The following is a 24,846-nucleotide window of genomic DNA, read 5'->3' on the forward strand; positions in this document are numbered from 1 at the left end:
GTTCAACAAGACAGCAATCCGTGAGACAGGTCTATGACATGGCACACAGATGATCCATGTTTACCAATGACAATACAATTAGCACTAAAGATCCAAACAACCATACAGTTGGGCACTCTGGGCGGGGGTACATGTCTCTTACCACGCAGAGGACTTTTCCGTCCCTCCAGTGGGATTTGATGGAATGGACTGAACTTTCATATTCTTACAGAAGAGTGGGGTCCACAGGTGCACACCATTCTGTGATCCGTTTTGCATTGTAGGTGTTGTGGCAGGTGGCTCTAATTGTATCTTCAATTGCAGGTTTTCCTGTAATTTATGCTGTGCCTTCTTTATTATCTATGTAGATGCTACATGTTAGCTTTGTGTGTTAGCTTTGCTCAGAATTAAGCAACATTTTTTCAATGTTCATTTGTTTGTTGTGACAATTTGTGTGAAGTGTGTTGTGCACTGTGACTGTTTATAATCTGACATGTGGGGATGTAAAGCATGGTCATCACATATTTTAGATTTTGCAGGTATCTTTGTCTCTTTGTCATTATAAGGTTCATGTGTAAGTGCATCATGGGATAATGTTATGATTTCTTGAGTGCAGAGTGGCTGGGCGAGGTAATGAAAATGTGATGGTAAATGTGGAACTTTGTCTTCTATTGACTTTGGGGAAAATGGTGTAATTGCCACTCCTTGACAACTTACTTGCCGCATGTGTGTGTGGATTGGGTCTGTGTTTATGTAAGTTGTGTGTGTCTGTATATTTCATTGTGTCTTGCCTATGTGTATGCCTATCTGGGTACTGCCTGCATGTACATGGGCATATAAGGTGGTTCCCTTTGTACATGATGAGCATGTGTTTTCTGTCTGCATGCATGTAAGCATGTGCCTGTGTAACTGTAAGTTTTGTCCCTCAGTGTTCGTGCACTATACAAATGCTGGCCCAATTGGCTTTTGCAATGCTTGTTTATACCACCACTAGTGAATGCATGCTTTAAACCAAGTTTCATTTTCTCTCCAGTCCTCTTGCAGGGTGAACAGGAACACACTGAGTGGCTACTTCCTGGCTGGAAGGAACATGGCTTGGTGGCCGGTGAGTATCCAATAACTCTTACTGCCCTCTCTAGACTGAATGTTTTTCTGTACCCTTCTACCCCAGTTAGGTCATGAAGAAGTTACAAAAATAGTTCGCTAGTGAGCCGAAACAGTACAATTACTGAATTATTGAATTCTAGGACACAGTGGTCATGTGGACACCCGGGGCACTTGGTATTACAAAAGGGGGCTAAGGTGCTTCCATTACATCTTCTGTAATATAGATCACGCCCCCACACGTAGCACCAGTGAGATTTTGAGGGGGCATTCCTCTAAGGGATGTTCCCTCAATTGAATGGGGTTGGCCCCATATAAATTAGGAAATATTTGCCCTCTCTGCCAGTGCCGTATTACAAACTCTGGTGCAGAGACAGTTTAAATATCCAAACACTATTGAAGTCAACCCTGTAGACAAAGGGGGTAACTTTGTCATCAATGATAATCCAAAAATGCAAAAAATGCAAAAACTATCCAGGAGGCACTGAGGTAATTACAATACGCTAAATGCTATGATGTATTAGATTCCATCCACATGCGGCATTGGTAAAATGGTATCATGAGAAGCTCTGCATCCAGAACGAATTGAATTTGTTGAATGAAGAAGTGAATCTTCTCTTCTACTCATTTTTAGTGCTGCTAGCAATGTAATCCCTATTTGAAAATACGTCTATATTAACCACTTTTTCGTTCCTATTGTGTTCACATTGAGCTCTTCCACTGACTCATTACTGGACATCCCATGGTCAAAGAACCATCATCTCTTCACTTTGAATGCGGTATCACTATATACATACATATAAGTTCAAACACGAATGCAAACGTGCATATACTTCTTGGTGAAAAGGAACATTGCATACTGCCAACACTCCAAGATGCTACAGGACATGATAGGAATATATTTCAACAACATTTAATTTTTTTATCATAAAATATATCGATGAAGAAGGGACTTTCAGTGCAGTTTCCTTCTCTCCAAATAATGCTAATCTCACAATGGGATGTTGGGAGAAAGAGATTGCATGGAATAAGGAGAATAAAAAGTCTCTGGTTGTACATGCTGCCAGTCATCATCATCAACCATTAAAATAGAAACCCCCTTACAGTGATTTCACAAGACTAAATAGAAACTGCTCAACAGAGTTCGAATTACGTAAACAATGTAAGGAAATGATGAACAGATTCAGAGCAAGTGGTCATCCCGAAGTTGTCTTGCAATAAAGATTATTAAAAGAAAATAGGAAATTGTGACTGGAAGTCCTTCAGTCTAACAAGAAAGTGGAAAATGAAAAGAACATAAAAATTGTAATGACATTCGCAAAGGAGTCCAAGCAAATAACACATACTCCATAGACACTGGAACTGCATTGGGGGTAATCCTGGTTTAAAAGGTTTATTGGGACCACATCCTAACGTCTCATGTACAAAGTTAAAATCACTCAGAGACAGACTGGTGGACAACCACTTCAGAAGTGAGCAACAAACTACATTTTGATCTAGAAGGAGTCTAATGATGCAATAACTACAAGGCTTGCAGTGACGCCAAACCAACAAAGGCTTTCGAATGGAAGAATTGAAGGTAACAGGAAATTAACCATCACATGACCTGTGATAGAGAATACTCCATGCTTTACTGAATGTCCCTGCAAACATTAATACATTGGCAATACATCATTTACATTCTAAAAAGAGGATCTTTGAACACATTCGATGCAATCAAGATTCACAGTTTCTCCTATTCCTTAGCCAAACACTTGGCAAAGTGCATTATAGAGTGAAGACCTTTTGGAATTTTATGCAGTTGACAAGGAAACACAAGATAAAAGGGGAGGAGATCGATTAAAACACTGGATCTTCGAAGACGTATTATTAAAGTTAACTATTCTAAGCTATATTTTAGAACGTATTGACCAGCATTTTAGTTAGTTACCGTATTTCATCCAGCTCACAAAGACCGCAGATTAGAAGTGGAGTTAAAAGCCCACCAGATGGTAACATTGTAATCTTAACAGTCATGGAACGAACCTTGTTGGTTATTGTGAAGGAAACCGAAAAACAAATATAAACGTGAATGCCATAGACATTGTAAAAAACATAATTTTGCCAAAGGTAAGTAATGAAATCGCAATGAAATACAGTCCCTGAATGAATCGCAGTAGTGCTAAATGATGCAGAATGGAGTCGGTGTTCTATATAGGAGAGATAAACAAATGTCCAATGCTTGACTGGGAGAAACACTTTGCTTGTGAAAAACATAACCTTACCTTGTTGTTCATTGGTTTAATAATTTGAGAAAATCAAATATGCCCTCAGATGCTTGTGAGCACATTCCTTCCTTGGTGTTGAGGACCACGGGCATGCCATAAATGGGTTGGCAAGCCTGAATGGGCTCTGACAGCCTCTGTGGAGTGCTGCAGGACCTGGTGCTTTTATTTCACAAAATGCAATGGTAAAAAAAAAACTAGGAAGCAACATGACTTAGTAAGGTTGCTTCTGAAATATGAATCTCTTCATCATAACGATAGAGTTTTAACATTGCCATGACCACTAGGATTATGCTGCAGGTAGGACTAAATAATCCAACAAAGTTTTTTAATTACTCCTGAAATGTATTTATTATATGGTACATTCTATGGAAGAATTATTGTCTCCTACTTGAATTAGAACCAACTTCTTGGAGGTAATCAGCAAAATTTAGCAAAAATTATGTGTCACTGAGGTCGAGCCATTATACTGCTAACTGTATATTTTAATTAGCCCATTATGCACTATATGATGATGGGGAGTTAGATATTTCTATCTAATCATAATTAAGGTGTTGTGCTGCTCCTGATCTGCCCTCTTTTAGCTTGTATTGCACACTGCGAAACTGAGCATAACATTGCACTGTGCATAAATCACCCCTATTTTTTATAGCTTGTATTGTACTTTATGGTGGGGGGATTTAAAAGTCTCCAGCCTATTATGTCTTGGATATGGGATCAAATGTATGTTTATAAAAAAATATATATATTTTTTTTCTTTCTCTCTTCTCCCACCTTACTTGATTTTTTCTTAGCAATAATTGATTATTCCTAATGAATGTATTTTAGAAATGTCTTTTTACTGTTTTGGTGTATTGTTACTGATTGTGTCTGTTCTTTTGTGGCGATTTGCCAAAATAAATATTATTGATAAATAAAGGTATTGAACTGAATTGAAATTGTTTTAACAATTCATTAAAAAAAATAAAGAAACCCCTATCTATCTATCTATCTATCTATCTATCTATCTATCTATCTATCTATCTATCTATCTATCTATCTATCTATCTATCTATCTATCTGTATTACACAGTGGTAGGTGTGCTATGTAGTTATCGTTCCGCCACACTTGCTATTGAAAGTCATTTTTTGATTTGCCTGTAAATTTAGCTCCCTGACCACAGATCCACACCGAATCTGACACTCAGACAGTGTAGTCAACTACAGTCCTGCACACAAAATTTCATGCAGTTCTGTGTATGAGAAAACATGTTGAGAAGGGTCAAATAATATTTGTTTCCTATTTTTGTATGCATCCACAGCCAAAACTATTGAACGGATTTACAGCAGACTTGGCATGAATGTAAAACTTTACTCAGACATGTTGTTTTAATTGGTTTGGAGTAAATCTATTCAGTAGGAGGTTTAAATCTTAGCATTTGACAAAGGTGTTGGGTGAGCTTGAAGTGTTACTTCTTTGTATCTCTTGTCAGTTGTAAAGCCATTTACTGATTTGCTTAGAACTTCTGCACCATTTCAGGGATATGCAGAACATTTGGCAGATAGTATGTTTGTGTTGAGATTACTCTTGGTATTTTCAAATTTGTGCGGATCCATCAAGTGGGAGCAGTTAAAAAGGAGGAGGCAAACAAATGTTGATTTGATAATCATTTTACCTTTTTGTGATCAACCTGTACAAAATTTGGCAGAAGCTTGAAAGAATTATATTTGTCTTGGTATGTTAAGTCTTGTTCAGTCCATCAAGGAGGGGCAAAGGTAAGGGTAAGAGGAAGGTTAAATAACATTTTAATTTGCTCATAACTTTGACATTGTTTGATGAATCTGCATTAAATGTGATAGGCTGTTAGCAAGTTACACTCAGTCGAGGTATTTTACATTTTCTAAAGATACAACTGTGCCAAGCTAAATGGAGCGGGGTTAAAAACTGTTTTGATTTAGTAATATTTGTGGCACAGTTTGATAGATTTGCACACAATCTGGCAAAGATGTAGTCTGTTCGGTATCCTGTTGGTATTTATGCTGTCTCGTCATTTGGGTGGGGCAGTTAAAAAAGGGTCGCCGAAAGAATGTCCGTTTGCTAATAGCATCAGCCCAGTGTGAAGAATCTGCACAAAATTTGGAAATTCTTGGAAGAGTTGGTGTTCTATGACAATTTTTGTGCAAATCCATCATATTGGAGAGAAAAGTTAAAAGGGGGTGTAATCAATTTTTCATTTGCTTGTAACTTTAGTGCTGTTTGATGAAACTGCATCAAATGTGGTAGGCAGTTACCACACTCGGTGGATGCATATAAGGTTTTTTGCATATTCAACGGACTTTGATTAAAATGATGGGTCAAAACATTTTTGATTTACTAATAACTTTGGTACCATTTGATGAATGTGTACGAAATTAGACAGAGAATAAGCATGCCTAGCTTACTCCTGCTTTCTCAATTTCATGTAGGTCCACGTGGAGAGAGGACGATTTCAAGTCAGGGGTCAAAGAAGTGTATATTTGCTAATAAATTTGGCACCATTTGATAAATCCACAAATAATTTGACAGACATTTACAAGGTTTAGCTGTTTGATAGTTCGGTCAAATTTTTAAGCATATCCATTCTGGAAGGGCAAAGATAAATGAAGTATTAAAGGCCACTAATACCTTTGACGCTCATTGATGAAAATTGGCAACTGGCAAGTTAAGCCAATTGGAAGGCCAGGCAGACCTGAAAACCAATCTCCACCGTGCACAGCCAAAGAGGGTTGAGTGCATGGCCTAGACAATGGGAACATGGCAAGTGAATGTGGTAGATTATTAAAAAAAATCCCATTAAATTCACTAAAACCACAGGTAAAGTTAATTTGTAGATCAGCAAACACAAAACTAAAAAAGACACGAAACCTGACAGTTATGGTGTGCAAATCACAATGCACACCATAACTCATGCCCTGTGTCATGTGTACACAACTTAGCTGAGGCAGTTAAAAAAAGACTGTTTACAAAGAGCAGGACGTTGCGGGTGGGTCATGAGTTATGGTGTGCCTTGGCAGTGATAATAAATGTGGCCCAATAGTACATTATTTACAACACCTGTAGAAATCAACGCACGTTCATGCATTTATTACTACAGTGGAAATGTTGGCATAAAACCACGTTTTAATGCCTCACAGATAGCATCTAACAATTACTTTACTAGGGAAACAACCCTCCTATATTTATGTGATCTCTTAAATAGGAATTTACAATGCTGCCCAAATGCAACCACTTCATTCAGGTTTTAGTTAAATATGTATTATTAAAACAGGCACACGTGAAAAATACTATGGCATAAAACCAATATGCAAATTAACAATGTATTAGATGCTATTTATTACCATTGTTGAGGGAGGGGACCGCATCATGACTCAATAGTGAATTCGGCTCTTATGAGTCATGACCTGTTCCCACACGCAACATAAAATATTTAAGTGGCACCTTGTGTAACATGGTCTAGTATTGCCACCTCGTGGCCCTCCATAAAATATTGTGAGATTGTCATTAATCTGTTACTTAGCAGGTTTGTTTCCCCTTCATACATTTTTGTCTTTCCCAGATACTGAAATCTGATGCAAATGATATTCCCTGTGTGGAAGATCGGCCAGTGCTTAATTTGTAAATAAAAATGTGCTGGCGCTCAAAGCCCTCTTCTTAAACACGCGGCTGCTGCAGTTAAATGTGAGAGCACAGAATACTGGAGCAGTGTAATCCTGAAGCCATCTCGGGCCTCTTCAATCCATATAAAGCCACTTCCTGCCCCTTCAGCTCACTCATGTAGCTTTCTAATTTCTCCCTTTGTGACGCTTTTTAGTTTTTCCCTTTCTCCGTCATTCCCATATGTGTCTTTTGCTCGCAGCAAATGTTTGAGGCAGAAGAATAAGCCCCGGCCCTCAAAAATAAGTGCTGGTGCTCCGCACCGGAAACAACAAGCACAAATTAAGCACTGAGATTGGCACGTTTCAGTAGCCTGGCTTCAAACTTCGAGCCCACAGCATGGAAGCGGCATCATCGAGTCTTTAATACTAGAGACATCTGTGCTGAGGATGTTAACTTTGCTCGTCTAATTTTAACGTGCGCAGGCGGAGTGAGTGGACAGCTGTAGGCATGATCCCTGCAGCCAGAAGGCCTAATTGCTTCCTCTCATGTCGCCAACATTAACTGCTGCACCATCTGTTATTTCAGCCTCACTCATTTTGCAGTATCTCTGCTTTGCAGGTTTTCAACAGGATCATTGTGTCTTCTGTGACTACTCTATGTTGGCATAAAAAGCACACATTGCTCTTTTGTTCCATCAGCTTGGATGGTGCTATGTCAATGTCTATAGTGTTCAACTCTAAGCCCCCCCCTCAATCTCCCCTCGCCCAAAGCCACGGGCATATCCTACACCTAGAAATTCAAGCAAGAACATAAAGACATGTAGTTCCTGTACGCAAAAGGAAATGTTAAACAGGGTAACCTGTCAAGCATCCCTTATAGTACAGCTGCACCATATACTGCCTGATTCCAAGTAATGTGGAGAATCATCACCTTAGGAGGTACCACGCACCCAATTCTGAATTCACCAGGTGGAGATATGCACCAGGTGTCGCCTACCCTGAGTTTCTATGCATAGAATCATCCTACTATAAGCAGGAGGAATTGTGAGTAGAAACATGTCCAGAATTGTGAGTAAACATGTGGGAAGGGCCCAGCAATCCTAGGGCCTATTTCATATTCCACATTCCACTCGGAATTGCAAGGTACATGAGTGGGAATACTGGCCAGATATGGCAACCCTGGTATTCCTGTGTTCCCGTTATCATGTAAACCTGAATCGTGGCAAAATGTTGGGATATCTCATGCTCACAAAAACACCCCCCTCCAACCAACACCACAAAAACAAACAATGGCGTCTATGACTATCAGCAACGCAAAGGACAGACCACACTGGGCAGGCCTGTACACATGAATGTGGTGCTAGCCAGACCAACCAGTAACGAGATGTGGCTGCGCACTCAAAACTCCTCTAGCCCACAATACAAATATCCACCAGAGCTCATTTAACAGTACACTGGTCACTCCTCCAGCACAGTTCCGCTGTTCCAAATAGCTGAGTGGCATCAAGCGCACAACAGTACTAACCATAATATACAATCATCAGCTCCTCCAATACAGAAAATCAAGCAGAGCATCACGTACACCCAAAACACTTCTGAGACATGGCAGTAACCCACTCTTTACAAAATATCTATCACTTCACATCCACACATAGCCCACTGAACTAAATCCCACCAAATACCGTGAGCAAAGTCATACTGTGACACTAACAAGCCATCCTAGCTCCTCAATTCCATCAAAATACTTCACACGAGTCAATGTGCATATCAATGTCTCCACATGGCCTATATCCAAATTGGTAACAAACTCTGGCTATATACTACCTAGTGGCGGTCACCACTGAGAAGTTATAGTTAGGGTTATTTTCCATAAACAAGGCATTTCTTGGTTTGCTAATAACTTTGGCACTGTTTGACAAATCCTCATGAAACTTTCCAAAGAAAACTCGAAATTCTCTTTATCCCCTTCCTGAAAAGTTTCAGGGTGATCCATTGAGTAGGGTCTGAGAAAAAAAGGGGTAAAAAGCAAATTTCCCCATGCATTATTCATAGACTTCTTTAACCCCTTAGCTGCTGGGCTTCTCCTCCATAGTGCTGATAACTTTTTTGGCTATTTGGGATAGTTCCCGATTAGGACTCAATAACTTTTTTCCACATAAGTTATCCATGCCAAATTTGCATCCTTTTTTCCAACATCCTGGGAATTCTAAAGGTATCCAGGGCTTGTGGATTCTCTTAGGTGAGATGGAGAAAATTGACAAAATAAGGCAAAAGTTTGAGTTTTTGAGAAAATAGGGAAAAAGTGCTCCAGATAAAAGTGTCTGTATTTTTACTAAAAATGGCATCCATGAACGGTTTGCTGTACTAAAGTCACCATCTTCCAAGCTTTCAGGAACATGCAGAGCTGAATCAAAAAAACTAATTTTGTTCCACAGTTTGGGCATTTTTCAATGAGGTAGCCCATTTTTTTCTGTTCAACCTACTTCCAGTTTGTGGGTGGAAAGCACTGTCAAACTCATGGGTGATCCATCCAGGAAAGCTTTAGATTTAGCAACATTCTGAATTCAGCAAAGGTAACATGTGTAGATCCCTCAAGGTTTTCCCAAGGAACATAACTGTTGAAATATAGAAATATTGAAAACGAGTAGGAAGAAACAGCCATTTGTGACATTTTCATATGTAACTATTTGTCCTTATGGCTGATTTATCAAAACAATACACCATTATGTCTGCTATGCCCTTCTGGTTGTGGGGATATATAGTGTTTATAGGTTCTCTAAGAACCCAAGGTACCCAGAGCCAACAACTGAGCTGCATGGTACAATGGTTTTTCGTTGAGTACCAAGTATAGACCAATTCATATAGTGAAATAGATAGAGTGAAAAGTTGGGAATCAAGAAAACCTGTGTATTTCTGAAATGGGCACTTGATATGGAGTTTAGGAGTAGCAGTTATTCGTACATCTCCTAATTTGTGGGTACCCGTACTAGCTTATGGTTTAGAAGTTATTTTTCAAAATGTCTTCTTTCTTATACACTGGTTTACATTTGAAAGCAACAAATGCAGCAGAATCCATTGCTAATAACAAATGTTCTTCTATTCTTTGCTCCCACAAATCTTCCGATAAAAATAGTACCTTGCTTGTGTGGATAGGCCTAATGTCTGCTACAGGAAAAGGGCCAAGACACAACATGGACGTATCACATTTTTCCAGCGAAAACTGGCCCTTTTTCCCAATGTGGGTAGCTGTAGATTTGGGACCCTAGCTCAGATAGCACATAGGGAAATCTAGCCACCTGTATATTTATATTCACCAGGTGTTTTATTTGATCCAGAATACCTTGCAAACCTCAAACTTTAAAAAAACACATTTTCCTCAAATTTCTATGATGGAACGTTCATGAATCCCACAATAAAAATGGTACCTCACTTGTGTTGGTAGGCCTAGTGCCCATGACAGAAACCGATCAAACCAAGGTCAATGGGAGTCTCCTGGTGTGCGCTCCCATTGACTTTGGTTGGAGCCATTCCTGTAGTAGTGCTAACGCGTCCCTTTATGACACCGTAGGACGAGATAGCTAATCAATATATCAATCAATACATCAATAATGTCATCAATATTTATCACAACAATGCATTTCACTTTAGTCAAAGTCATTAATCAATTCAAAACGCTACCATGACCTTTCAGCCATGAATAACCACACCAGTTTAGTAGAATTTTATGAATTTTATTCCCTATTAATTACCATCTAGAAGCATATGCATTAATCTCAACACCAAGAAACATAATAGCATAGTCACGATATGGTAACTTTGGTAAGATTTCATAAACGCGAGAATCACAAACATCAGAACATAACACGGCATGAACATAGATCAAGTTTAGCAGAATGTCAATATCCTGTCAGTTCAACAAAGCATAGTCTCAGTCATTTGTCTATTTGCATCAGTTTAGGTGAACACCTGTCCTAACCACTGATTAGCATTCGCATGTTGGGCTTTATGCAAAACAATTTAGAACACCAATTTGGAAAACATTTAGCTAAGGTCTCTGTCAAAAGTAAGCAGTTGGTACCTAGAAAGGAAAAGCAAACAGACAAATTACAAATGCATTGTCATAATTACCCTCCAAAGATTAGGTCAGCACATAGGATCAGTCTTCGTCCTCAGGACATCAGTCAAATCGCCATCAGTCAGGATTCAGCTAAGGGACAAAAGGCACTTCCCTCATAAGGAGGAAAAGTGTAAATGGACAAACTAAGAGCAAGGATGATTTTAATAAAATCTCAAGTCACCAGAGTGACAGAGTTTCTGGATAAAATCAATAGCATTCCCTAACCCACCTAAATGACCTCCCTGTGACATGGTTTTTTATCCCTTTTTCGTAGTACATTCCCCCAAAATTCTATTGGACATTTACTGTACCCCACTATCTTTAACCTATCAAGTTAGACATTAGGTAATCCTAATCTTCACCCAATATTGGTTTACAAGTTTTTGATTGGTCTTCATAATTGACGTCTTCAGAGGTGGCACATCCGGTGACTTCATTCCCTTGTAATTCTTTGCACATCTTTTGGTCAGCAGTTCCATTGACTTCCCCGGTTTGAATGACCTTGTACATTACATTAATCTACACTGTTTCAATTAATTTATAACATTCTAGTTTTCGAGACGATGGGAAACAGGGAGAAACAGATCTACATGGCTACATTCATCTTCCAAGTTCGAAGGAAAAGAACGAATGGGGTCATGGCCCCTAGTGAGTCAGCACACTGAAAAATAGGAAAATGCATTTAATATGAGAGCCAGGCAGCTAAACTCCGGCTCATGCTAACTTAAGGCCTATGAGGTTTTCAATACAGATTTAATAATGCAAATGTTAATATAAGCTCATTTAAACGTAACATAAACATTTTGGTCATCATTATTAGTTTACATATACATTGGTGGCCACTCTCCGTGGTCACAATTCAAGTGCACGTTTAAGCAAAATTGCTATTACTACGGTTTCTATGCGGCATCATCACACCTTAATTCATAAACATTTCATGTTAATATAGATTATATAAGCTACGCTCTCTCAGTCCCTCCTTTGATGACGTTCGTCATCACATAAACCTTTCCCTTTGACCTTTCACTTTAATTTTTCACCTTACGCATAATGCACAGTTCGACATTTTGTCCCTTATGTGAACTTTCCCAAATTTCATTAAACATTTTCTCCCTTTCATTTTCTTCATTCTTCCTGGTTCTCTTTGTCCAATTTCTTTAAAATGTATCATTCATTTTGCATGCTCCCCATAATCCTAATAGACAGGCCAAAACAATTAATAGACCCTCTAAAAAATTTTGCAAGTACACCATTCCAAATATTACTAAACCAGCTCCCTACTCTGGCAATTCCTTTTCCAAATTTCTCCCACACTCCAGGTTCCTTTAAGTCTTTCAAATCTGCGCCATGAGCTTCAGTGACGCTCGTTGAGCATTTTGCAGACTCCGCCACTCTTTGCTAAAAGAATGTCTAAAGCAAGCCGATTTTGAAGAGTCATAGCTCTTTCTGCAGAAAGTTCAGTATCCATCAGGAGTATAGCCCCTGTGAAATTTGTCAGCATGTTATCCACAATAGTAGACAACCTTTGAATCTTTATGGAGTTCAGGATAACCCCTACTGAAGGAATTATGGCTCCAAATATGTCTCCAATGACAGCAGCCGCTGTCTCTCGTTTTTGTCTAGCATATTGTAATTCAGACGTTTTAGGTATTTGCTTTAAGTCATCAATCTGGTAAATTTTTGGGAAAACTATTCCCAAATAACATGTCCCATACCATCCCTTAGGGAGACTGTAATAAGCATTAAGTCCACAGATGTAATAGATCCCAGGGATCGCTGGATCCTGTTCATTTAACATGAATGTCCATTTACTCTGAAAGAAAAACACATGACTGCATTCACTCGTTCCCACAAATAAAGTGTCTTGCTCAGATTTTGGCCTATATATACAAAGCCTCCCTACATGCAGTGCATCTATAGCTAGTTTGCCTTGCATCTTTATTGCAGTATAAGCATAATCATTTGCATGTGTGCGTTTTTCTAGCACCTTTTCTAATCTTTCCTTCAATGCTTTGTGTCTATCATCAGTGTGATCTAAGAAGCTTTTCTCTACAGGTGTCAATAAGCAGGTCAGATTATTGCGATGTGCATAAGCTGTCCCAAATGTAAGCGTCGGTTCAAAGAAACCTCTAACTATTTTTATACTATGATCTTTAGCTAGTTTGTTCAGAAACTCAATCACAGGCACAAAAGAAAACACAACATCCAAATTTGAATAAATGTATTGCACATGCTCTTGAATATAGAATCTTGTTAATAGCAAGCTACAGCTTATCCCGTAAGTTAACGGAAGGCTATGATAGGTGACCCCTTCTTGCACTGACAAAGGGATTTTTGTACACACATAACAGTTTCTCGCATTCATTGTCTCAACATACTCATTCAGCAAGAGATAGAAGACATTAGTGGAAAGTTCCCCCCTTGAATTAGTTCCCTCATGCAAGTGTTTTGTATCCTGCTCAAACTTTTCCCACGGTGTTAATGTTGTAGTCTCAGGTTTTGAAGCATTGTTAGTCACTTTCTTATCCAACCACGGCATTCCCACAATCACTCCCACTATTATTATTGCACACACAATACCTATTATAAGACTCAACCAACCACACACCTTACCCTTCTTGTTACTACCTCTATTATAAGCCATGTCTGTAAAGCATCAGATAGAAACCCAACAATCAACTTGAGGACGATATAACGTTTTTTTCTTTTCTCTTCTCTTTTTTTTTTCTTTCTCTTTGATGCAAAAAGTCTCTTTTTCTCTGCGTATATTTACAGCGTTTCACTCACTCCAGGACCCCTTTTCAAATCAGGTTAGCAGCTTGCCATAATCAAGTTTCTTAAAGTCAAATCAGGTTATCAGTGTCTCATCCGGTAGTTTATAAGTCTCTTTTCATAAGTTTTTCAGCTTTCGATTTTAACAAAATCTTTTTCTCTGAGTTACTTCAGGTACCGTGGTATTGGCCTGGTACTTCTCGATCAAAACAGAACGCTAAGAATTCTTGTTGCCATTCAGATGTTGTTGCATATGCCCACTCAGGACCTGCGTACCTTCTATTTGTGGTTCTCTTTCTTTTCAGTCTGCGTTCACCTTGCAATTCTCCTTCACTCAGATCTTCTATTCGGGATGTATCAGTCTCTTCTGTTATTGTTTCATCTGGTACGCTTCTTGCTTTTGCAGCCAGTTTCTCTGGCCAGTTATCTCCCTTATGTGTCTTCTTCCGATTTGTCTTTTCAGGACGCTGAACATAACCCTCCTCTTGTAATATGGTGTTTTCTCTTGATGGACCTGTAACTGGCTAAGGGAATGCCGGATTACTTTGGTCTCTTTCTATTATTTCCCCTTCTTCTTCTTCTTCGTCTGGATCTGTAACGGGTTCAAGTTCTAACCCGTAACCGTCTATTTCTGGGAGAACTTCTCCTTGATTTAGTTCTCCTGCTGCCTCTACTGAGATAGGCACACTGTCACCTCTCTCGAACTCATTCACTGTTTGAGGGACTAGGCTGTTCTCAGTGGGCTCTCCTGCAGTCTCAGTTCCCTCTTGGCTGTTTTCTAGCCCTGAGACTTCCCTCTCTGGAACTGTTGTGCTGGAAACTTCAAGTTCCTCATCATTTGGACACGTTACCTTCTTTGTGTGACTGGCATGTATCCAATTTGGAACGCCTGCACATTTCACAGCAGTAGTTGTTGTCAAAATTACTTGATATTGCCCCTTCCAGCGCGGCTCCAAACACGACTTTCTCACGTGCTTCTTGACAACCAGCTTGTAGGGTGTGATCACCGATCGGTGGCAATGTGTTAGCTTCTACCTGGTGAGAGAAAGAGCGAATCACATCAGCCAAGCCTTTGCAGTAATCCAACACCATATCATCCGTCATATTCACTAGAGCATTTGCAGGTACTGCTGGTAACCTCATAGCTCTGCCCATGAGGATCTCATGTGGTGATAGTCCTGTCTTCTTATCAGGGGCGTTCCTCATTGACATCAGCACTAAGAGCAATGCATCTGGCCATTTCATATTGGTAGCTGCGCACATTTTTGCCATTCTTGATTTCAAGGTACCATTCATTTGCTCTACTAATCCTGATGCTTCAGGGCGGTAGCTACAATGCAGCTTCTGTTCAATGTCTAATGCTGCACCCAAGAGTTTGATCACCTCATTGTCAAAGTGTCTGCCCCTATCTGATTCTATAGAGACGGGAAACCCGAACCTGGGTATTAGTTCCCTAAGCAGCAGCTTTGCAACTGTGAGGCTGTCATTTCTACGTGTCGGGTAAGCTTCAATCCAGTGACTGGAAACACACACAATCACCAACACGTACTTCAATCCTCCGCAAACAGGCATTTCAATTAAATCCATTTGCAGCTTGCTAAATGGACCACCATCTCTCCCTATGTGGCTCAAAGTTACCACAGTCTCTTTTCCTTCATTCATCTGTTGACAGATGATGCACCTGTGACAGGTAACCTCTGCGGCATGTCTGAACTTTGGGTTGAACCAATCGATTTTGAATGACCTAATCAATGCATCTCTCCCGAGGTGTGCCTGTCCATGGTAGAGCCTAGCGAATTGTGACAGAAGACTGTTTGGCAAAACTAATTTCCCCTCCTCTGAGACCCACAAGTCCTCAGCCCTCTGTACACATTGCATTCTTTGCCAGGAACGTTTTTCCTCTTTGCTAGCACGACCCTGCAGTGTCTTTCACTCATCTCAGGTATCAACCACCCTTAATGCAAGGTTTAAGCATGTGTCATTTTCAGTTTGTGGCATCAATTCCCATTGATCCTTAAACGATATACAGTTCAATGCGTAAAACCTTGCAACTTGATCTGCATAGCCGTTTCCCATGGACACAAAGTCTTGCGACTAACCGTGAGCATTGCATTTCACCACGGCAATTTCAAGAGATAACTGAATCGCATGTAACAAATCCTTAATTTGTTCACCATTTTTCACAGAGAACCAGAAGAGGTCATGAAACCTCTCTGCGACCACAATTGGCCAAAATCATGTACAATTCCAAATCCGTATCTGCTGTCAGTATAGATAGTGACTCTTAGATTTTCAGCTGTGTGGCATGCCTTAGTAAGGGCAATTAGTTCTGCCACTTGCGCGGAATACACTTTCTCGAGCCAGGAAGCTTCAATGATACCAGCTATGGTACATACAGCGTAACCGGCTCTCAGCATTCCGACTGAGCCTCTCAAACAGGATCCATCAACAAACATAATGCAGTCATTTTCTTTTAACTGGGTATCTTGAATATCAGGTCTTGGCTTGGTACATAGTTCTGTTACCTCAAGACAGTCATGCTCAACTTCCTCTTCATTATTAACTTCAGTATTCTCAGCAGGAAGTATAGTTGCCGGATTCAAGACAGTACATCGTTTCAGTGAAACATTAGGTGACCCCAGTATAATTATCTCATATTTGGTAAGACGAGCATTTGTCATGTGCTGAGTTTTGGTTCTAGTCAACAAAATTTCAACTGAATGCGGAACCATTACTGTTAGGGGATATCCCATCACTATGCCTTCACACTGCGTGAGGCTCTGACCAACTGCTGCAACTGTGCGCAAACAACCCGGTAAGGCTGCTGCGACGGGGTCCAAGGTAGCTGAAAAATATGCTACAGGGCGATTTGCACCTCCATGGACCTGTGTCAAGACAGACAAAGAACAAGCATCACGTTCATGACAAAACAGTAGAAAAGGCTTTGTGTAATCAGACATACCCCACGCTGGTGCCCTGCACATACACTCTCTCAATTCCATGAATGATTCAAGCTCTTCCTTCTATAAAGCTATGGTATATGGTTCATCCTTAATCTCTTTGCCTGTCAGCTTTATCAAAGGTTTTGAGATAATCGAGAAGTTGGGTATCCACTGGCGGCAGTAGCCCACCATTCCCAAAAACATTCTGACATCTCTCTTCGTTGTTGGGGGGGTTCATTTGCAAAATGGCTGTTATTTTTTCTTTCGATATTCTCCTGGACCCTCTTTCAATTAAGTGTCCTAAATACTTCACTTCTTTCTGGCAGTACTGCAGCTTCTTGGGTGACACTTTATGTCCATTCTTTCCTAAATGATTCAGTAAGGCAATTGTGTCATACTTACAGTCATCCCTTGTCTTGGATGCAATCAGCAAATCGTCAATGTACTGCACTAGAGTTGAGTTAAAAGGCAGTACTAAGGCTTCTAAGTCCTTTTTCAATATCTGATTGAAGATGGACGGTGACTCAGAAAACCCTTGAGGAACTCTGCACCAACTGTACACCTTATCCAGGAATTTGAAACTGAATAAAAACTGGCTGTCCTCGTGAAGAGGTATCGAAAAGAAAGCTTGTGACAGGTCAACAACGGTGAACCATTCAGCATCACAAGGGACCTGAAACATAATCACTGCTGGATTGGGTACTATGGGGCAACATTTTACTACAATCTCGTTTATTTTTCTTAAGTCCTGCACAATGAGAACCTTCCCACAAGGCTTTTTCAGACCCATTATTGGTGAATTACATGGGCTGCTCAACACTTCTTTCAAGACTCCCTGTTTCACAAAATCTGCAATTATTTGTGACACTTGAATAAGAACATCTTGTGCCATATGATATTGCGGCACCTGGGGAAACACTGCATTTGGTTTCACTTGTACTTTAACTGGTTCTCCTCCTTTTATCAATCCCACTTCTTTTCCTGTCAAATCCCACACTTTCTCGGTCCCTGTCCCTTGAAACTCGGCAGGTAAGTGAATCACTGTAAGCATCGGGAACAATGTAATCAGGGGGTAATCTTCATTCGTAGTTCCTGTCTCTAACTCTGAGAACTGACCATCATCCCCTTCATCATCACTGTTTGTCTGTACTTCGATTCCATCACTGGAACAGGTAATCAAACATTTTGTCTTGCACAGTAAGTCTCTTCCCAGTAGGGATACCTAACTCGAATCGCAGACTACAAATTTATGCAGTCCCTGGAAGTTGCCGATCTCAACTTGCACTGGATCTGTAATCGGATTTGTCAGGTACTGGTTTACTACTCCAACCACCCTTATGGTACGCCCCGAAAGTGGTAATTTCGGAACCTCTGCACTTCTGACTGTAGAGCGTGTAGCTCTGGTATCAACCAAGAATGAAACCTTGTGACCCATTACCTTTCCTTCTACATAGGGTCCCCTCTGATCTACTTCTAGGGATGCTGCAAGCCTGCACTCTTCGCTACCTGAGCTGTCACCCGACCATTCCTCATTCATTTCATCTTCACCACACAATGGGAATTGCTGTACTGTATTATTTTGACTCAACACCTGACCCGTGACCTGCTGAGGAAGCATCACCTGCTGCTGTCCCATTGGACCCATTGGTAATTGCATTTGCTGTCTAGGTACCATGGGAATCTGCTGTTTTACTTGCTGCATTTGCGCTGGTTGAACACGCGGCATTTGCATTTGCTGCATGGGCTGTAACCCTTGCATCAGAATCATGTTGTTTTGGAAGTTCGAATTTTTATTTCTCAATTTTGGACCTCTCACATTTTGCAATGTACCGACATTAGTGCTTTGTTGAACGATACCATCCTGCACCACATTCGGGCATTCCTGCTTCCAATACCCCATGCCCTGCACGCGTGACATGGTGACATCCTTTCATCCCTTGTGCATCATTTTGAACCACAACAGTATTCAAGTCTGGACCGCGATTTACAAAACCTCGACCTCTCGGTTGTGCCTGTAACACACCATTCACTTGCGGTTGCTGCTGTATCATCTGTTGAACTCCATTTCCCTGTGCAGCCCTTATCTGCATCACCATCACTTTCTCCTTCAACTTTTTCTGCTTCAGCTCAATTTCATCACTACAGTATTTCGCATACTACAACATCTCATCAATCGGCTTCGCTTGCCAACAAATCAAATGATTCTTAATCATCTGGCTAACCTCTGGTCTCAGCCCTTCAACAAATCTGAACACGAGATGGTTCATGTCTTTCGGCTCAATGGTCTCAGTACCACTATAATGTTTGAATGCCTTTAACAACCTCTCATAGTATGCATGTATTGATCCCTTAACCTCCTGTGAGGTCCGGTCGATTTTCTGCCAATCAGTCACCTTCGGCAACACTTTCTGCTTCAAAAATTCAATCACCTTATGATAGTACTTCATCACCTCCTCAGAGGGAGCTCCGGTTACCTTATCCCTTGCTGGCTCCTTTGTCGGCCAGTCTACCCCTCTCTTGCACTCGAGCCACAAATTAGGCAGAACAATGATCTCAAACAGATTATTCAAGTCTTCCCAGAGACACTTTGCAAGTTTTACAAACCTATCTGTTTGCTGATACCACTCGATCGGTTTCTCCCTCAACCTGGGATAATCATTTGTAAAAGATAGGATGTCTCCTCTGGACCACGGCACATGAATTAAAACTCCACCAGCTGTTTCTCTCATTGGTAGTATTTTTACTGATTCCGTATCGGGTGAAGCTTTAGTTTGACCCGACCCCGGACTGTCACCTTTCTCTTATCTCTTTTCTTTGCCCATCTGCCTTCCCACTTTTCTAACGCCCCCCAGATCTGCGCACTTTGCAGTATTTCTTTTAAATGAGCTTTCATTCCGGCAGATCTCATATGCTCGAAGTCTTTTGACTCAAAGTCTAACCTGTAACTTCTTTTCAAATTTTTAGCGTTCTCAATATCAATGTTGTACTTGTCTGCCAGGTTCACTGATCTCTGATGTACCTTGCCTACCTCTTTAGTAATTTTAGGACACAGATACCTCAATTTTGCTTCTGTGTATGATTCTAATCTGTTTACTCTCATTGTTCCGTCTACTAGTTCAGAAGCTTCCACCCCCAGTCTCACAAAATTCAGGTACTCATCTCTCCCTATCCTTTTCGGTTCTATTGCAGTCACTGTATGCTTCTGTGAAGCATAGGTCTTCTCTAACCACTCATTCAACTGTTGTACTGTAAATCCTTGCAGTGAAATGTTCCCTGCATGCATCATTGGCGATTGTGAACCGTTTGTACTTATTGTCTGTGGGGTTAACACCCCTAGCCCTGCCTGTCTCATTGCCTCCAAGGGTGCTTTAACTGGGCTAAGGTCTATCAAAGACCCTGGTTTTTCAATCGCTTGCTCTCCTGGGGCCATTAACTGAGGGGCTCCTATGGACCATCCTCTTAGCACATCTTGGGCCATTACTCCCTGATCACATACACCAGGCTTACCTTGTGCATACAGCGGTACCGGTGGACCAACAGTAATTGGCAACGATATTGCGGAAGGTGTCTGACCCGGTCCCAAACTTCATGGAGCAGCGACTCCAAAGGTCTGATCTAGCGAAGCCGGGGCAGGTATTAACGGAGGACCCGCTACTGGGTTATATCGCGGTACCAGTTGTGGCCGTGGCTGGGGCAGCGATTGCGGAGTTGACTCAATCTGCACTAACCGTGATTTTGTATATATCGGGTCTGGCGGCACTATCAGATTTGTAGTAGTCTCTAGCACTGGGACGTCTGGATAGATTCTCTGTATCTGCGGTGGAGGTTGCAACTATGTCTGTATGTCTGGCACAGTGGGTACACCGACACTATTCTGTATCAAACCTGTATCACTAGTCTGTGCTGTAACAGTAACTCCCTTCTCCTGCGTCTGGTTCCCAGGATCCGTACTAGTGCTCAGGACATTGTCCCTCACCGCATAAGGTGGCGGGCAATCATGTAATATACGATCCATGAATTCTTCATCATCTGAAACATCTTCTTCCTCCCAAGGTCTCTTAGTTTCCATAGGCTTACTAGAGTCTTTGTCTGTTTTACAGGTGGCATTCCTTCCCTCCGTCTCTTCTCCCTGTGTCATTGCTGGGAACAATTTCAATCCATCAACTATTCCCCGTCTCCACATTTTGTTCTCATTATCCCACCTAGCTTCTGCATAAGTCTTTTCTGCTCTTTTTATTCTTCTTTGGAATTTCTCTTGTCTATGTTTAAGGGCCATTAAATCCCAAATCACTAAAGAATCATACTGAGCTGGCCTCGAGGTAGTTTTTGTGTACTTAACATCCACCTTAGATTCTCTAGCACCTTCGTATTGAACGTCCCATGTTCTGGGAACGCTAAACATCCCTCTTTCTTTGTTAATTTGCGCCACTGTTTCATCCACAAACAAGGCGCAACACCTTTTTCTTCCATAACTATGTAAGCTGGAGTACCCTCAGGCGGTGTAGGCTCCCCTTCACTCGCCATAATGTATGTGTCCCCTTTCAGAGCACTCTTAAAAGCCTTAACAAAATTCATTTTTAAGTTTCCTCTTATTTGTATTTAATCAGGAAGTGACTTAGTTCCCAGGACACTCTTCACCCACCTTTCTCAACCTATTGCCTCTCATGGACGGCAGCCAATCCGTGCGCGACCCCTCTCGTCAACTGACCTATCTCAGCGAGGTGCCTACTGACGTCACACTCACGCACTGCAGCTGACAGCTGACAAAGTCTTGCGGGTCGTCCACCCCTCACTGGATTCACACAAAACTAATGCACAATTACTGCGAGCACCTTTAAACAACAACACAATCTGCCGGTTTACTACAGGAAGGGTAACACATTTGTTTCAGAACTTCACAGAATTCACTTGAAGCCTCGGCCGCTACTCCCTCCTTCTCAGTTCCTGCATACGCAAGCAGAATTCGACCCACAAATCCTACTCTTGACTTGTCAATGGTTCGTCCTAGTGCACTTTAGAACTTGCCAAATCTCCATCGAAGGTTTCACACTTACATTTTGACTCAAACTCGACTTGTCAACCACGCCCGATTGACCTATTAAACCGCACAGATTACAACATAAACCCAAGTGTCCCGTACACTTGTCAATATACTCCGGAGTCTTAGACCACGACGGGTCCGTACAAAACAACCAATCACGTGGATAATTTTGAGCACAAAGCGCCACACTCATATGAAGTACACCGACTTCCCTACTCTCATACTGCGGAGTATGCCCACTCCTACTAAAACTACATTTACCTGGCCTAAATACACACAAATTTCACAATCACCTGCAAAAAGGCATAAGCTGAGCAAGTGCAAAAAACCCTATACCACACACGCTATGACGCCGAGAACATTCCCAACTCACTTAGGCAGGCTCCAAGATCTCGGGAAAGTCATGGTGAATTTAGAAACACATCATACCTCCAATTTGCATTATCTCAGAAAAACAATTTAAACAATGATTCTCCGTCCTAGGGCCCCAAAGGGCCAAACCATCCTCTGCTACCAGAACTGCTAACGCGTCCCTTTATGATACTTTATTTCACATCAGGACTCGTTTTAGGCCAATGAATCTTTTGACCCAGTTGAGAGACACCGTAGGACGAGATAGCTAATCAATATATCAATCAATACATCAATAATGTCATCAGTATTTATCACGACAATGCATTTCACTTTAGTCAAACTCATTAATCAATTCAAAACGCTACCATGACCTTTCAGCCATGAATAACCACACCAGTTTAGTAGAATTTTATGAATTTTATTCCCTGTTAATTACAATCTAGAAGCATATGCGTTAATCTCAACACCAAGAAACATAATAGCATATTCACAATATGGTAACTTTGGTAAGATTTCGTAAACGCGAGAATCACAAACATCAGAACATAACACGACGTGAAGATAGATCAAGTTTAGCAGAATGTCAACATCGCGTCAGTTCAACAAAGCATAGTCTCGGTCATTTGTCTATTTGCGTCAGTTTAGGTGAACACCTGTCCTAACCACTGATTAGCATTCGCATGTTGGGCTTCATGGAAAACAATTTAGAACACCAATTTGGAAAACATTTAGCTAAGGTCTCTGTCAAAAGTAAGCAGTTGGTACCTAGAAAGGAAAAGTAAACAGACAAATTACAAATGCATTGTCATAATTACCCTCCAAAGATTAAGTCAGCACATAGGAATCAGTCTTCGTCCTCAGGACATCAGTCAAATCGCCATCAGTCAGGATTCAGCTAAGGGACAAAAGGCACTTTCCTCATAAGGAGGAAAAGTGTAAATGGAGAAACTAAGAGCAAGGATGGTTTTAATAAAATCTCAAGTCACCAAACAGAGTGACAGAGTTTCTGGATAAAATCAATAGCATTCCCTAACCCACCTAAATGACCTCCCTGTGACATGGGTTTTTATCCCTTTTTCGTAGTACATTCCCCCAAAATTCTATTGGACATTTACTATACCCCACTGTCTTTAACCTATCAAATTAGACATTAGGTAATCCTAATCTTCACCCCATATTGGTTTACAAGTTTTTGATTGGTCTTCATAATTGACGTCTTCAGAGGTGGCACATCCGGTGACTTCATTCCCTTGTAATTCTTTGCACATCTTTTGGTCAGCAGTTCCATTGTCTTCCCCGGTTTGAATGACCTTATACATTACATTAATCTACACTGTTTCAATTCATTTATAACATTCTAGTTTTCGAGACGATGTGAAACAGGGAGAAACAGATCTACATGGCTACATTCATCTTCCAAGTTCGAAGGAAAAGAACGAACGGGGGGGTCATGGCCCCTAGTGAGTCAGCACACTGAAAAATAGGAAAATGTATTTAATATGAGAGCCAGGCAGCTGAACTCCGGCTCATGCTAACTTAAGGCCTATGAGGTTTTCAATACAGATTTAATAACGCAAATGTTAATATAAGCTCATTTAAACGTAACATAAACATTTTGGTCATCATTATTAGTTTGCGTATACATTGGTGGCCCATCTTTGTGGTCACAATTCAAGTGCACGTTTAAGCAAATTGCTATCACTACGGTTTCTATGCAGCATCATCACACCTTAATTCATAAACATTTCATGTTAATATAGATTATATAAGATATGCTCTCTCAGTAGGAACTAGGCCCAGCCACACACGTGGGGCAGCATTTTATTGGCACAAGTGGGGTAATGTAGGGTGGTAGGAATTTTGTGGATTCATGCGTATTCCGGAAGTTTCCATCACAGAAATGGAAGGAATATGTGTGATTTGAATCAGAGTTTGAGGTTTGTAGAGCCTCTTGGGTAAGAAAACCTAGTGGGTTCCACACAAGACACACCACCCGAAACTCCCTTGGTTGTCTAGTTTTCAAAAATGTTTGTGGTTCTTAGGTTTGCATAGGTGGTGCCACAGCATGGCCCTGAATACCTCTCAACATAGAGATTTAGGGCCTTTTGTGTTGTTTTCTTTTAGGCTACCCACACAAGTGGGGTACCGTTCTTATCAGGAGACATTTGGGAACTGAGGGTGATAGGAAATCTGTGGCTCCATGCAGATTCCATGTCTTTCCGTCCGTCCATCTGCCTTCTGCAGACGAGGAGCAAGGGTAGCTGAGAAAACAGTGAAAGCAGGGATGCCACTCCTACTTGTCACAATATATCATGTCCTCTTTGTACAGGGAGGTGGGGACAGACGGCACAAAAGAGAAACAGATGTCACCACCCTTCCGAGCTGTCTCTACTATAAATGGTGCTGTAGATTACAACAACCTCATGAAACATAATTGTGCAGGCTGGTAAAATAAGGTTGGATTCAGGTACATAGACTTACCAAGCTAATTTACAGACACTAAAAAGATTGCATATGCTTGTTACAAATAAATGCCTGCTGCAGATGCATTAACCCCTTTTAACTATTTCACTGTTTTTATTAGTCAACTGAGCTATCATACTTTAATTTTAGCGCCTAACCTACTGTTTTTACATATCGCTACTGTAGGTGTGCGCT

The 24,846-nt window shown here is 40.9% G+C and overlaps 1 protein-coding gene across 3 annotated transcripts in view; it reads left to right on the top strand.

Annotated features, from left to right (window-relative positions):
- SLC5A10 (solute carrier family 5 member 10) overlaps positions 1 to 24,846 on the top strand; it is a 546,087-nt gene that overhangs the window by 44,583 nt on the left and 476,658 nt on the right. For all 3 annotated transcript variants that reach the window (XM_069210113.1, XM_069210111.1, XM_069210112.1), the window contains exon 2: positions 1,013 to 1,084. In XM_069210113.1, coding sequence (XP_069066214.1) covers positions 1,013 to 1,084 — 72 coding nt within the window. The remainder of the gene's footprint in view (positions 1 to 1,012; positions 1,085 to 24,846) is intronic.

Source organism: Pleurodeles waltl, chromosome 10 (assembly GCF_031143425.1).
Source record: "Pleurodeles waltl isolate 20211129_DDA chromosome 10, aPleWal1.hap1.20221129, whole genome shotgun sequence".
In the NCBI taxonomy this organism is placed as follows: domain Eukaryota; kingdom Metazoa; phylum Chordata; class Amphibia; order Caudata; family Salamandridae; genus Pleurodeles; species Pleurodeles waltl.